This window comes from Agelaius phoeniceus, chromosome 20 (genome assembly GCF_051311805.1).
Source record: "Agelaius phoeniceus isolate bAgePho1 chromosome 20, bAgePho1.hap1, whole genome shotgun sequence".
Classification (NCBI taxonomy): Eukaryota; Metazoa; Chordata; class Aves; order Passeriformes; family Icteridae; genus Agelaius; species Agelaius phoeniceus.
Window position 1 is genome coordinate 4,604,301 of NC_135284.1, and position 14,045 is coordinate 4,618,345.

The following is a 14,045-nucleotide window of genomic DNA, read 5'->3' on the forward strand; positions in this document are numbered from 1 at the left end:
CAGAGGCAGCCTGGGCCTCTTTTGTTTTCTTTTTTCCAGGCCAGACGTGCTCAGGGCAGAAATGCTTAAATGCTTTGGGCATTTCTCGGATGTGCTGGGAGGAGCAGCTTAAATCCTTGCCTCCAAAACCAGGTTGCTGCCAGGTCAGCCTGAGACTTAAATTCGAGTTGATGTTTGGATGTGACAGAGTCGCTCTTAATCCTCTCTGAATCCACTACGAAGGGACAGACAGAGGAAAGGGACATCATCCCACAAGGAAGGACGGCGAACCAGGCACCCCGAGCAGAGCAAGACTGCGGGAGCAGCTCGGCACAGAACCAGTAAGGAATTTCCCGATAAATCGTTATTAATCAGGGGTAACCATAAGGGTTGTTGCAGCGTAGAGCAGCAGAGGGTTTGCTGCCCGGGGGCAGCAGAATTCAAACCATTCCCTTCGGCTTGTCCTGGCTAGCCCGGAGAGCTGAGCTTTGTTTTGCTTCTAGTTTTGCTTTGCTTTGCTTTGCTTTTTTTGGGGGGGAGAGATTTCAGACCCAGCAGCCTGGGATCTGGAACGACAGCGGTTCCCAGCCTTGCCCTGGGGTTTCAGCCCCGTTTCCCGAGTTCTCCTCGCCGGCTCTGCTCAGCCCTCGGCTGCAGGAGCTCCCCGGGGCCCTTTTATCCACCCAAGCCCTCTCCTGGGATCTGCTCCTGGCAGGGAAGGGATCGCTGAGCCTTCATGGAGCTGTGGCTGGTGGTTGGGAGCCTGGAGCAGCAGGAGGGAGCTTTGTCTTAGCTGATCATCCAAAGCAGCTCAGACAATGCCCAGCCCTTCTCCCCCAGAGCCTCCTGCAAGCCTCGCAGGGCTGCTGTCCCCCAGGGCTGGTTCAACAGGGATGGGATGATGCCCTAGTGCAGCGCTTGGGGACAATGCCAGCCCTGCCATAGCTGAGGCCGGGGGACAAGGAGTGGGGTGAGGGCTGCAGGAGAAGTTCTGCCCCAAAAGCCCATGTCTGGTAGCTGCCCTCAGCTCCCCCGGGCTTCCAGGTGGAAGTGCCTGTCTCAAAACCAAATAAAGCTCTTTCCAGCAAGATGCCAGGAACTGCCTGTGTCTGAGCTGGCAAAGACCCCTGGAGAATTGGCACCCTGCTTGGGTTTCTCTCCCCCAAAAGCTGCACCACTCCTGCCCGAGGGCTGGGACAGATCCCTTGGAGCTCCTGTCCCAGCAGAGGCAGAAGAGACAAGATTGCTGCAGCCTCGTGTGCATTTGCTCCTTGCCCCGATTAAATAAACATCCCAGAGTTATCAGGAGCTGCCAAAAGAGCTGAGTCGACATTAATTAGTAACTGAAAGATTGGTGGGAAAGGGAATGACGGGAGCAAAATACACAGGCCTTTGTTTGCCTTCTGCAGTGAAAGTGCTGAGGGCTCCTGGCCCCGGGCACTCACCTCTGGCCTCTGGTCCCCAGGCATGGAGGTGGCATCTGCCCCATCAGAGGAGCCACCCTGCCTTGGGGCTCCCCAGGTCTGTTCCCAGTCTTGATGTTGAGAAAGCTGAAATCCCAAGAATAAGCCCTCCACAATGGTGATATTTTGGGCAAGCATAAGCCCGTGGGTTTTCCCTTTGTCTTCTGAGCACTGCTCCCCCATCCCATCTCATTTGGGTTTTTGGCTTTGCCAAGACCAGGCTGGGAAACAGCTGCTTGCTTTTACAGCATGAGGTATGTTGTGAAATGAGCGTGGCAGGACCTCAAAACTGGTTCCTGACTATCTGCTGTCCCTGCCCACTCTCTGAACAGTGCCCACCCTGCACCGGGGCTGGGGAGGAGCTGCTTACACCCCTCCCCAGCAGCCCTGTCCCCCTGCAGACACCCCCAGTTCAGCGTGGGCTGTGGGGGAAGCTGGGTGGGAGATCATCTCTGCCCCTTTCCCCTGTGCTGACCTTGGGCTGTTTGCTTTCCCCTCCGGGGCAGGCTGAGCAAACACTGGACGCTGCTGGGGCTCTGCTGTGCTCCAGCACAGTCGCAGGAGGGACACCCAGGATGAGGCTGCTCTTCCCTGCCCTCGTGCTGGCCCTGCTGGCCACCACCCGTGCTGCAGAAGGTGAGCTTTAGCCAGCCAACCCCTTGCCAGGTGCTTTGGGGATGGAGAAAGAGAGGTTCCTGGGCTCGTGGAGGGGCTGGGCAGGGTGGGGAGGGAGCGGATGGTGGCCATGGCCATGCTGGCTGTACCCTGCAGGATGGGGAGAAAGTGAGTGGGCAGTCAGTGGTGCCGTGGCAAATCCCTGCCCATGCACAGCTGGGCTGCCAGCACTGAACTGGGAGCATGGCACAGCCGAGCCCGTGGCTCCCATCCCAGCAGGACCTGAGTGGGAGCAGGGCAAGGAGCTGCTGTAGCCCCTGGTGATGGATTTGACCATGAAGGGGTGGGGTACCCCCAACCAGGACATCCCCAAGTTTGTTTTCCCTCATGGGGCTGGGCTGGGAGGGGAGGCCCCACTGCCCCACTCCACATCACCCCTCCTGAGCTGTGGGGTGGCTTTTGCAGACTCCTGCGAGGGCCGCTGTGAGGAAGGCTTCGATGCAGGGCACAAGTGCCAGTGCGACACCCTCTGTGTGTACTACCAGAGCTGCTGCAGTGACTACTCCACTGTCTGCAAAGCCAAAGGTACTGTCCCCATGGCCACCCTCCTGGCCAGGGCACCGGGGGAATGGGTGCTCCACAGCGTGGAGTCTGTGCTGGCTCAGCTCTGCACCCACCTGTGGCTGAGGGGTGAAGTCAGCACCAGGATTTGCTGCAGCACAGGGGGGGTTTGGGAGCTGGCTTATTGCCATCTGGAGTGAGGGATCTGTGCTAATTGGATAGATTGGTTAGTAGGAAAAATGTCTTCTCTGAAAGGGTGTTCAGGCATTGGAGTAGGCTGCCCAGGTGGAATCATCATCCATGGAACTGTTCCAAAAATTGTGTACTTGTGGCACTTGGGGACATGGTTGGCAGTGCTGGGTTGAATTGGACTTGAGGGCTTTTCCAACCTTAATGACTCCATGATTCTATAAATCCCTATTGCCTGGGAGGGAGCATCTCCTGCTCCCAAACCCAGGGGGAACCAACCTGCTCCCTCCTGCAGTGACCCGGGGAGACGTCTTTGCCTTGCCGGAGGACGATTACCTGGACTACAACCTCACTGTCGACTTTGTCACCGAGGAGGTGCCCGTGGCAGACCCCACAGAGCTGCCCACAGCCCCAGTGCCGGTGGAGACCACGCCAGAGAGCAAGCCAAACCCTGAGGAGACACTGCCAGAGGTGCCCAACACAACCCCAAGTGTGTCTGAGGAGCCTGAGGAGCTGTGCAGCGGGAAACCTTTTGATGCCTTCACCGACCTGAAGAACGGTTCCCTTTATGCTTTCCGAGGTACTTTGGGGACCTTCCCCAGGCACATGGGACATGCTGCCATGCTGTCACCCTGTGCTGGTGTCTGCAGTCCCTCCTGCTGCTCCTACCTCTCCTCTCTCCCCAGGGAAGTACTTCTATGAGCTGGACAAGACCAGTGTGAGGCCTGGCTACCCCAAGCTCATCAGTGATGTGTGGGGCATTGAGGGCCCCATCGATGCAGCGTTCACACGTATCAACTGCCAGGGGAAGACTTACCTCTTCAAGGTGGGCTGCAGGGCTGGGGGTACTCCCAGGGTGGCCAGTACAACCCCCCAACCCACCCTATATCCCCTTCTGGCACCTCCCATACACCCACACACACAGTGGTTGCCAGAAACCCCAAATCCCTGTGGTTGTGCTGGGACCCCAAGCAACCACAGCCTCATGAAGGGGCTCCCCATCATCCGCTCACTCCTTCTGGCAAACTCATGGCTGGGGAATGTTGCACCTGTGACCCCTCTCTGTCCCCCACCCCCCAGGGCACCCAGTACTGGCGCTTTGATGACGGAGCCCTGGATCCTGGGTACCCCCGGGACATCTCCGAGGGCTTTGAGGGCATCCCCGACAACGTGGATGCAGCGTTCGCCCTGCCCGCCCACAGCTTCCACGGCAACGAGAGAGTCTACTTCTTCAAGGGTAAGGGGGGCTGCCCCCTGCTCCTGGCAGAGCCTGGCACCACTGGGCACCCCTCCAGTGCTTGTCCCCCCACCCCTAACACCCTGCTCATCCTCTCCTAGACAAGTACTACTGGTCCTATGACTTCGCCCAGCAGCCCACGCAGGCCGACTGTGAGAAGTCCTCGCCCTCCACGGTGTTCAAGCACTATGCCTTCATGAACAGGGACAGCTGGGAGGATGTTTTCCAGCTCCTCTTTGGCAGCAGGATGCGTAAGGGCTGGGAAGGGTTGGCAGGCCCCAACAGCGGGCACTGACAGGGCATGCAGACACCCAAAGAGGAGGCAGCGATGCCTGGAAGCAAAGGTGGGCAGGATGAGCCATCACATCCTGCCCAGGCCACGCACAGGAACCCCCCAGGCCACAGCTGCACCTCCCACAGCATCCCCAATCCCACCCTCACAGCCCTTATGCCCCCCATGACCAAACCCATCAGCAGCTGCCTCACACCATGGTGCCACTGCTGGGGACTGTTTATTGTCACTGGAGCTGGAGATGCCGCAGCAAAACCCCAGCCCTGAGCAGGGAGAATGAAAGATAGAGAGGAGGAGAAGGGGGCTCAGCAGATCCCAGCCAAGGGGGTGGGGGGCCACTCCTGGCTCAGCCTGGCCTGTGTCATTGTCACACATCCCATCCAGGCTGGGATCCCTTGGAGCATTCCTGTGGGTCTCGGGCATGCTGCTGCCCCTCTCACTCAGCCTCTGCTCCTTTTGCAGCCGGGGCAAGCGGCCCGGGGTACATCAGCCGGGACTGGCGGGGCGTGCCCAGCCGCCTGGACGCTGCCATGGCCGGCAGGATCTACGTGGCCTCCCAGCAGCCCCGCAGGAGGAAGTCTCGCCGCCAGCGCAAGAGGTACAACCACCACCGGTCACTGAACTTGGGATTCTGGAGCTGGCTGCAGAATGACCCCGACTCGTCAGGTGTTGAAAGCGATGGGCTGTCGGGCTCCACGTGTGAGATGCTCCAGAGTGTTTACTTCTTTGTGGGAGGTGAGTCTGGTCTGGCAGGATCCGGGAATGATGAGGGATCAGGGCTGCTGGGGCATGGGGAGGGCTCCTCTCTCTCTGCAATGGCTCTGGGATGCAGTGGGAAGGTGCTGGCAGTGAGGGCTGGCAGCTCCCCAGGGCTGGGGACAGTCCTGACTGCCATGTCCCCTTCCCCAGACAAGTACTACCGTGTCAACCTGCGCACCAAGCGCGTGGACCTGGTGCGGCCGCGCTACCCCCGCTCCATCGCCCAGTACTGGCTGGACTGCCCCCAGCCCACGGAGGAGAGCGCCTGATGGGATCCCTGGACCCACCAGCAGCACAGCCCCAGCTAGACAGAAATAAACTGTGAGGGCCAAGCAGGCTGGAGAGCTCTGTCTGTCCTTCCATCCAACCGTCTGTGCCATGGTTTGTGCAGTCCTCGCAGTCCAAGGTCCCGTGTCCCCAAGGGCTGTGGTTGTCCCCCCAGTCTGTGCCAGATCCCTGATGTTGGCCCCATCCATGGTGTGCCTGTGGCAGCTCAGATCTGCTCTGCCAGCCAGTCCAGGGCCTCTTCCCACTGGAGGAGAGGGACGGTGCCGGCAGCTGCCAGCGGGGAGCAGCAGGGTCAGGTCTCCATCTCCCCAGGATCAGTGCACAGCCCTACATGTGAGGGGCTGAGCAGGGTTGGGTGCCCATCCAAGGCCCTGCCTGCTCTCCCAGCACTGCCCCGCTCACCTCTGGGCTCTGGCAGCCCTGGCCATGGTGGTGCTGAAGGGATGACCCTTCCCTCAGGGCTGGGGATGCGCTCAGGACCTGGCAGCTCTCGCTGCAGTGGGTGCTGCTGACACAAACTCCTGCTCCTGCCACGACTCCTGCCATGAGGGCACACAAACAAACCCTCACCTACCATCCCACCACCCCTCAAAACTCCAGGGAACTCCTGAGCTGCAGCTGATGCCCAAGGAGTGGCTCTCACCGCTGCCTCTGGTGCGGCTGGGGGTGATGTGAGCCAGGCAGAGCCGCGTCCTCCTGTCCAGCACTTCCCTCAGGGGGGACTGGCTGTGGCACAGCGGGCACTGGCAGCACCTGGGGGTGAGCAGAGCGGTCAGGGTGGCTGTGCCACCCCTGTGCCACCCTTCCAAAGGGACCCCTGGGGCTGTACCTGGAACATGGCGGCATTAGCTGGCCCAGGGCAGCACTGTGGGCAGCTGGGGTGGCTGGAGGCAGGAGGGAGCTTCTGCAAGAGAGGACAGCAGTGGGTGGGTGCTGTGTGCATGGCTGGGTGCTGTGTGCGTGGCTGGGTGGTTGTGCATGGCTGGGTGCTGTGTGCATGGGTGGGTGGTTGTGTATGGGTGGGTGCTGTGTGCATGTGTGGGTGCTGTGTGCATGTGTGGGTGGTTGTGCATGGCTGGGTGCTGTGTGCATGCTCTCCCGGCCGTGGTTGCAGGCTGCAGAGCCCTCCCTCTCACCGGCAGCCGGGGCACAGAGCTGGGTGTGGTTTCGGGCCGCCGCTGCCTCCCCGGGAGCCGCTGGGGGACGTGCAGGCTGTGGGCATTCCGGAGCAGGGGCTGGCTGTCACAGGAGCTGCCTCTGTGGGATGGGCCAGCTGGGATGTCCCCTCTGAAGTGTGGGGACAGATGGGGATGCCTGGGGAGCAGTAAGGAAGCCCGGCAGGGCATTGGCAGCCTCCAGAGAGCCCTGCCCAGCCCCACGGAGACACCGAGGGAGGCTGGTTGGTGCAGGGTGCTGCCCGGCCAGGGGCTCTGGCTGCCCTGGCAGCCCCGGCAGCACCTTAATCCCCTATTCGGGGGTCCCACACAAGCTTCCCATACCTCATCTGCTCGTTCTCCACCACGAAGTCCCGCAGGAGACCGTAGAGGCTGGGCCAGGCCGGGGTTGCCTCTGGTGGGAGCTGCCCTGCAGGGCCGTGCCTGTCTCCAGAGCCCACCCATGCCTTTGGAGGGTTCCCTGCGACCTCCGTGCCCCTCACTGGCACTCTGGGCAGGCACAGCTGCTGGCGCAGGGAGAGGTTTTCCAGCTGCAGGGCATGGATTTCTCGCTCCAAGCTTTGCACCAGCTTCTCCCGGGACACCTGGGAGGGGTGGGCGGATAAAGGGGTGGGTCAGGGGGGTCCCAGCAGCGGGGAGAGGAGCTCAGAGGGGGTCCCTGTCTGCAATACCCTGTTGGCCAGGGGTCTGGTGGTGACCCTGCGGGCACGGCTGGCGTAGTGCAGAGTGCTCAGGGTCTCTGAGAGGCAGCGTGAGGATGGGGAGATGCAGGCGACCTGCCAACGGGCAAGACATGCAGGTGGGCTGTCATCCAGAGGGTCACCATTCTTTTCCAGCCCTCCTCTCCACGGGGTGAGACCCCTGCCCAGCCTCCTGCATGTTTTACCATCAGGGTGATGCCCGAGCCGCCCAGGGAGCGAGCCAGCAGCCGGGTGAGCTTGCTGTCCCGGTAGGGGACGTGCGTTCGCTTCCCTCGGGGTTTGGCCAGCAGGGAGATGCAGTGTCCTGCCGGAGGATGAGCCACACAGGATGTGACAAGGCTCTGGTGGGGGCGCTCCCCGGGCGGGTTCCCCAGCCCTTACCCAGCGCCAGGAGGCTGCGGTTGATACTGTTGGCCTCCACGGAGAGCTCCCCGCTGGAGCCAGTCTCCTTCACCCGCTCGCTGCCAGCCAGGTCCACGAAGCACAGCGTGCCCTGCTTGCTGGGACAGGCGCTGGCCTGCAGAACCACGTTGGGGGGTGATGCTTTGGCCCCCATCACCCCTTCCCCATGGCCCACAGCGCTGTCCCGACTCCTGGGTCTTGGATAGGACTCCCGGCTGCTCACTCCAGCCCCACCCAGGTATCCTTGAGGAGAGCATGACCCCCCCACCGTGGGGCTGTTTGCACCCCCGCGCTGAGCCCTGAGCCCCCCAGCCCTGCCCAGGAGCGGGATGCGCGCTCACGGCTCGGCTGCGGACGTGGATGGTCAGAAGGGCGTGGCTGCGGCTCGAGTGCCTGTTGAGGGCATGTGCCGAGGTCCGGCGCCTCTGGGATCCTGCCGAGGGAGGAATTGATTGCATGGCACCCCCCATCCCTGCCCCACCCCACAGCATCCACTGCTCAGCATCCCCTGCCAGACCAGAGCTGCCTTGGCCGCTCCTCTTGGCTGCTGTCAGAGCGCCACCAGCCCTGGGATGGTCTGCGGGGGGCTGAATCCCCCCACACCGGGTCTAGCACGCCCTGAACATGTCCCAGCCCCGTGCCTGCGGCTCAGCACCTTGCAGGAGCAGGCTGACGATGGCCTCCAGGCTCTCGAATTCCACACTGAGCTGGTTCTCCACGTAGAAGCCGCGGGATTTGCTCCAGCGCAGGGGCAGGGCGCACGGTGGCCCCGGGCTCAGCAGGTCCCGGACCTGGGGTATGGCAGGAGGAAGGCACCGGGAGAGGGGGGCAAGGGGTGCCAGCAGGGCCGGAGGGGGCGGCTGGGCAGGCACTTACCTGTTCGTTGTAGATCTCCAGGTAGGAAGCGCTGAGAGCCAGGTCAGAGGCACGGCTCCGGCTCTGCTCCAGGAGGCAGGTGAAGGATCTCTGCATCAGCCCCAGCAGGGCAGGGGACGCCGGCTGGGTGTCGCTCTGCAGAGATGCCAGGATGGTGAGCGGTCACATCGGGCACCCGCCTGCACCGTGACCGGGTGGGGAGAGCTCATCCCACGACCAGGATCAGGTCAGGTGGTCAGCGTTGTACCTGGCCGAGAGGTCCCATCAGGGTGTAGGTCTTCCCCGAGCCGGTCTGCCCGAAGGCAAAGACGGTGCAGGAGAAGCTGTGGAAGATGCTGAGCGTCAGGCACGGCCGCAGGCGGTGGCACAGCGATGCCACCTCCCGACACAGCCCGGGCAGTGCAAACCCTCCGGAAAGGCCCGGCGTGGGCTGTCGGGAGGGTTGGGGTCCGAGGGGGCTCTCCGGGACTCACCCGTCCATGGCCAGCTCCACCAGCTGCCTCATGCCGCTGCCTTCGAACACAGCCTCCTGCGAGGCGCCGGCGTCGAACACGGCGCTGAAGCCGAAGGTGGCATCGTGCCTGGCTGCGCTCACCTGGCCGTGGGGACAGCAGCGGCTCAGGGGGTACCGCAGCCTTCCCCAAGCCTGACACTCCCGCGGGGAGGTGGCACTTACGTGCACGGCGCCGTCACCGAGGCTGTGCACCACTTGCTGGTCACCTCGCCGCGTCTCCGTGCAGGTCAGTGGCCGGACCCTAAAGGTGGGGTGTGGACGAGGACACAGAGGTGTCGCTGCACGGGGACCCTGCGGAGCCCTGCTGTGACCTCGCCCCAGGCAGGGAGGTTCCTGCCGCGTCCCTGAGCCCTTTCGTCTCACCTTACCTTAGCACCACTCTCAGACGAGTCTCTCTGCCCTCCACGGGCCCTCCCCGCTCCTCTCCAGGACTCCTTTGGGATACAGAGGGCAGCAGGGTGGTGGGTGCCCCCCAGCTGGGGGGTTCTGCCCGCGGGCACCCCGGGGGCTGGGGTAGAGGGACCCCCGGTCATGCTGTGCTCGCACCGTCCTCCCACCTCCACTGTGCCCTGAGGCCTGGCAGGGGACTGAGCTCACTGTCCCCGCCATGTCGCCGCAGAAGGACGGTCCTGTCCCCCCCCAGCCTTTTTGGGATGCCACCCCCCGCTGCCTGTATCAGCCGGGCAGTCACTGCCCAAGTCCTGCTGCTCCAGGACGGGGTGGCCTCTGTCTCCTCCATCCCCCCGACAACTTACGGTCTGTCCTGGCCCCGTGGGAGCGTCTTGGGCCGGGGGTCCGGCTGGGGGTGCCCGCCCCGCTCCCCCTCTGGTTCCATGCGGCCCCGAGCACGCGGTGGTCGGGGTGCCCGCAGCGCCCGGCCGGTCCCGGTGGGAGCCACCCTCAGCCGGCCCCGGCTGCCCCGCACAACCGGTACCACCCCTCCGGTTAAACATTGACCGTGCCAGCCCTGCGGGAGAGCGGCGGTCGCACGGCGGGGGGCGAGCGGGGGAGGGAGCGCAAGGGGCGGGTGGCAGGTGGGTCCCCGAGCCCTGGGATCCTCACGGGCCCCACCGTGTCCCTGTACGAGCAGCTGGTGCGGGCACCAGTCCCCGGGGATGCTGGGGAGTCAGTGGGGCTGTCGGGGCTCTGCCATCGGGGGCGCGGAGCTGGGATCGGCCCCGGGAGCCCTTGGGAAGGGCTGGGGCGGGGGGGGACAGCACCGCCCGCTCGGGGCGGTCCCAGCCCGCCGGGGGGGACCCAGGGGGGATAAAAGCCGGGGCGACGGCGGGGCCGGGGGAGCCGGGCAGGATGAGCGCGGCCCCGGGCACCTCCCGCGCTCCCCAGCCGCTGCTCCGCTTCCCCGACGGGGCGGGCGGGCCGGGCGGCGGGCGGGTGGCAGGCGGGGGCGGCGCCCCGGGGCCGTGCCCCTGTCCCTGTCCCTGTCCGGGGGGGCCGCGGAAGCGGCGGCGGACCACGTTCAGCCGGGGGCAGCTGTCCGAGCTGGAGCGAGCCTTCGCCGCCGTGCCCTACCCGGACATCGCCACCCGGGAGCGCCTGGCCGAGCTCACCCAGCTGCCCGAGGCCAAGATCCAGGTGAGCGCAGGCGGGATCCTCCCTTCCATCCTTTCCTCCTTCCTTCCCGGGATACCCTCTCCTCCGCGGGACCACCCTGTCGGGGCACTGTCGGTGTCTCACAGCTCCCCTCGCCCGTCCCAGGTCTGGTTCCAGAACCGCCGCGCCCGCAGGATCCGTAGCGCCAAGCCGGAGCCGCCACCGCTACCGCCGCTGCCGCCGCCCGGGGAGCGGGGTCCTCCCGCGGCACCTCCCGACGGCAGCATCCCGTGCCCGGCCCCTGCCCTGCCGCCGCCGCCATCCCACAGCCCCGCTCGGGGCCTCCCCACCTCGCTGGGCTCCATCTCCGACCTCATCTACAGCGCGGCCATCACCAACCTGGGCGAGCCATAGCCGTGGCAAGGACCCCTGGCTCCTGGGGACCCTCCTGGCACCGCGGCCCCCCCGGATTAGCGCCACGATTTCATTAGGGTGTGGAATTACTGCCGGTCCCAAAGGCTCCGAGGATGTCATCCAATATCCTAAATGCCGGTGCGGCCACAGCAGGGACAGCTCCCCATCAGCTCCCTAATACCGACTAATCTTTTGGAAAAAATACCTTAATCTGAGGCCGTGTCCAGGGATGATTGTGGCGCGGCCGCCCCTAATCCGCAGGCACGTTCGCAGGTGCCGGCAGATCTCCCTGGATCAGATATTAAACCATGTTTCCAGGGGGGCTTAGCTGCCATCAGAGCATTAATCACTGTGTCTGGCCCTGGCAGAGTGCCCACCAGGCAGGTGTCCGGGTCCCCAGGGCCTGCTGTGGGTGTTCCCCCTCCCTGCTGTGGGTACACTGAGCTGGCTCTGCTCTCTGTCCCACAGCACCTGAGAAACCCCTGGGCTCAGTGTTGAGGGGTGTTCCCTCGCTACCTCCAGAATCTGGGCACCCTTTGGCAGGGGGTTAGGAGCACCGTGCATCCCTCACTGGGCAGGCACAGGAAAGTTTGGACAGGAGATGCAGAGGGAGAGGGAAGATTCACGTCTCTGCAGTGGCTTAGATGCCACATCAATGTTTCTCCTACCAACTGACACCTCCCAACACGCAGGAACACACAGTGTTATTTATTCCCAGAATAAAAGGACAGGAATTTCCCAGAACAGGGATGGGAGAAGCTGATGCCCCTCTCCCTGCTGGGGTGGTCGGAGTCCACAGCCATTCCCTCTCCTGTTCTGCAGCTCTGGGATTTCCAACCCATGATTCATTTCAGGAGCAGGAAGCAAAGGACGAGCCTGAGGAGTGCAGCAGGAACAGGCACAGACAGGACAAGATCTGTCCCAGATTAGCAGCTCCTGAAGAGGACAAAATCCTCCAGCATGAAGCCTGCAGTCCATGGTCACAGTTTCCCAAGGTCCCCTTCGAGGGTCCGCACCATCACGTACAGCTCGGCCAAGCCCACCACCGAGGCCACAATGACAGCTGACAGGACACGCTGGGGACACAAAAGAGACAGAGAGGTGACCCTGGGTGTCCAGCCTGGCCAGCACACAGCACAGAGGGGCTCCAGGGGCTGGCTCACTCACCGCAGCTGTCTCTGCGAAGACGTACTGGCTGCCCAGGTAGGTGCAGGCAAAGGCGGCCACCACGGTGACAATGAAGTTGAAGATGGTGATGACAACGGCTTTCACGGAGCGAACTGGGGACACAGGGGTGGAGGAGCTGGTTTTAGGTAAGGCTGGACGCAAGGTGTAATCATGCACAGCTGCCTCAGCTGTAGGTGTAATCCTGGGGGAGTCATATGCTTGGTGACTCCAGAAATATTGGTGAGAATGACCAAGAGGCTCCTTTATTCAAGGAACACTTCAGTGCATGAAAACCTCCTGGTGAGATATTCCGACAGGGAAGGGCTGTCACCAGCTGGAGATGGAACAGTTCCCATGCCTGACCTGCCGCATGTCAACAGGACAGGGAGCCACTCACCTTGCCTCCCAAATTCAGCCAATGGCCCGTTCATCTCCTGAAAGAAGGGATTGAAACAGCTTGTGATCACTTGTATTTTCATGTTAATATGTTAATGTTATTACTGTGTGTGCAGAATAAAAGCAATGCCAATGCCCTGTCCTGTCCACAAGACTGAGGTTTTGGGTGGGTGGGCTTTGTGGGGGAGCAGCAGTTTCACAGCACACAGGTTTCTCTGAGATTTTGCACAAGCTCTGCTAAAACCACCCTGGATTACAGATCCCAGCGTGGTTTGGCTTGGAAAGGACCTTGAAGACCATCTTGTTCTAGCCCCTGCCATGAGCAGGGACACCTTTCACTAAACCAGGTCAAATCTGGAGGGGTCCATCTTGGCAGAGAGCAAAGCAGATCTTCCCATGAGAGTTAATGTGCCCTGGATGCCAGGTATGGTGTGGAAGGGCAGAATGGGATCCCAAGGATTGCCAGCAGGAAGGGATGCTGATTTGTCTGAGCAGTCACCCTGCCAGAACATCTCAGCTCTCTCAGGAAAGAATGAGTGCCCACATATGATCTTGTATTTTCAGCTTTTACGTTGACATGAATGAGGCAATTTTAAAACTATGACAAAAATTTAACCAGCACAGATGCTCCCAGTCAAACATTTACGGCATGTGCTCAGTCTCCCAGAACAGAACCTGAGATCTTTCGCACAGTGAGCAGTTCCCAAAAGTCAGTATGTCTAATTCACCACCCTATTAACCCTGTCCTACCTCTGTCCTCAACACCAGATCTGTTCCTGATGTGTTTACAGTGTGCTCTCCTCCTATGCCTTCCACATCCCCTCTGCACTGCACTCACTCTAAGGGGACGAATCCCGGCAGCAGGTACTGCAGCAGCCCCTCACCTGGCCGGTGATGTTGCGGGTCATCCGCTGGTACTCCTCGTGTGCCAGCTTGGCCTTGATCCGCTCCAGCCGTGCCACCAGCTCGGGGTTCTGCGGGAGGCACAGACCCACCGTGAGGCCCGGGAGCCGCCGCCTCATCCCGCGACTCCGGGCCGGCCCTCACTCACCCGCGGCGGCACCGGCACCTCGGGCAGGTGGATCTCGCATCCTTCCAGCAGCTCGTGTAGGTGCAGCGGAGACCCTGCGGGCGGGGCACGGCGCGGTCAAGGCGCGATCCCGGCCGCGGTCACGGCACGATCCCGGCGCAGCGCGGCCTACCTGCCTCCCTCAGCGCGGCGTGCAGCCTCCGCAGCAGCCCGAATGGCACCAGCCCTCCTTCCTCCGCCAGCGCCGCCTCCAACTCATCCCTCAGCCCGGCGGGCAGTGCCGCCAGCTCTCCAGCCCGCACCGCCCGCCGCAGCCGCGGCCCGGCCCGCACCGCCGACGCCATGTTGGGCCCGGCCGGCGTTGCCGGGGCGACCGGGAGGGGCGGCGAGGGGAACCATAGAGACGGCGGGGCGGGGCGGAGCGGCGCGGCCGCGG

The 14,045-nt window shown here is 62.9% G+C and overlaps 4 protein-coding genes across 4 annotated transcripts; 2 read left to right on the forward strand and 2 right to left on the reverse strand.

The window, feature by feature from the left end:
• The first annotated feature begins 56 nt into the window (after nt 1-56).
• Nucleotides 57-5,467, forward strand: VTN (vitronectin). Its single transcript, XM_054647028.2, has 9 exons — nt 57-320; nt 1,949-2,078; nt 2,523-2,642; nt 3,103-3,387; nt 3,494-3,633; nt 3,888-4,044; nt 4,146-4,295; nt 4,799-5,071; nt 5,246-5,467. The coding sequence occupies exons 2-9, from the start codon at nt 2,018-2,020 to the stop codon at nt 5,362-5,364; spliced, it is 1,305 nt and encodes a 434-aa protein (XP_054503003.1). The 5' UTR covers nt 57-320; nt 1,949-2,017; the 3' UTR covers nt 5,365-5,467.
• KIF12 (kinesin family member 12) lies at nt 4,893-10,004 on the reverse strand. The gene is given in 18 exon segments (XM_077188677.1): nt 4,893-5,653; nt 5,786-5,922; nt 6,027-6,136; nt 6,213-6,287; nt 6,520-6,697; nt 6,883-7,142; nt 7,230-7,334; nt 7,445-7,563; nt 7,641-7,776; nt 8,003-8,094; nt 8,317-8,518; nt 8,520-8,672; nt 8,785-8,860; nt 9,011-9,132; nt 9,214-9,292; nt 9,420-9,485; nt 9,807-9,937; nt 9,939-10,004. Coding segments are annotated over 18 exon segments (2,172 nt in total). The 3' UTR covers nt 4,893-5,588.
• Nucleotides 10,005-10,359: 355 nt separating this feature from the next.
• Nucleotides 10,360-11,711, forward strand: SEBOX (SEBOX homeobox). Its single transcript, XM_054647222.2, has 2 exons — nt 10,360-10,644; nt 10,768-11,711. Exons 1-2 carry the CDS (start codon nt 10,360-10,362, stop codon nt 11,014-11,016), a joined length of 534 nt encoding a protein of 177 aa, XP_054503197.1. The 3' UTR covers nt 11,017-11,711.
• Nucleotides 11,706-14,032, reverse strand: VMA12 (vacuolar ATPase assembly factor VMA12). The gene is made up of 6 exons (XM_054647074.2): nt 13,782-14,032; nt 13,631-13,704; nt 13,464-13,553; nt 12,581-12,617; nt 12,184-12,296; nt 11,706-12,092 (listed from the first exon to the last, which is right to left on the reverse strand). The coding sequence occupies exons 1-6, from the start codon at nt 13,951-13,953 to the stop codon at nt 11,997-11,999; spliced, it is 582 nt and encodes a 193-aa protein (XP_054503049.1). The 5' UTR covers nt 13,954-14,032; the 3' UTR covers nt 11,706-11,996.
• Between the last annotated feature and the right edge of the window lie 13 nt (nt 14,033-14,045).

Excerpts from the sequence above, each read along its gene's own strand:
- VTN (XM_054647028.2), top strand. The coding sequence starts at position 2,018 with ATGAGGCTGCTCTTCCCTGCCCTCGTGCTGGCCCTGCTGGCCACCACC. Across the intron at positions 2,643-3,102 it reads CACTGTCTGCAAAGCCAAAG|TGACCCGGGGAGACGTCTTT; the intron begins GTACTGTCCCCA and ends TCCCTCCTGCAG. Across the intron at positions 3,634-3,887 it reads GGAAGACTTACCTCTTCAAG|GGCACCCAGTACTGGCGCTT; the intron begins GTGGGCTGCAGG and ends CCCACCCCCCAG.
- SEBOX (XM_054647222.2), top strand. The coding sequence starts at position 10,360 with ATGAGCGCGGCCCCGGGCACCTCCCGCGCTCCCCAGCCGCTGCTCCGC. Across the intron at positions 10,645-10,767 it reads TGCCCGAGGCCAAGATCCAG|GTCTGGTTCCAGAACCGCCG; the intron begins GTGAGCGCAGGC and ends CGCCCGTCCCAG.
- VMA12 (XM_054647074.2), bottom strand. The coding sequence starts at position 13,953 with ATGGCGTCGGCGGTGCGGGCCGGGCCGCGGCTGCGGCGGGCGGTGCGG. Across the intron at positions 12,297-12,580 it reads GGCTGAATTTGGGAGGCAAG|TTCGCTCCGTGAAAGCCGTT; the intron begins GTGAGTGGCTCC and ends CTGTGTCCCCAG. Across the intron at positions 12,093-12,183 it reads TCTTCGCAGAGACAGCTGCG|CGTGTCCTGTCAGCTGTCAT; the intron begins GTGAGTGAGCCA and ends TTGTGTCCCCAG.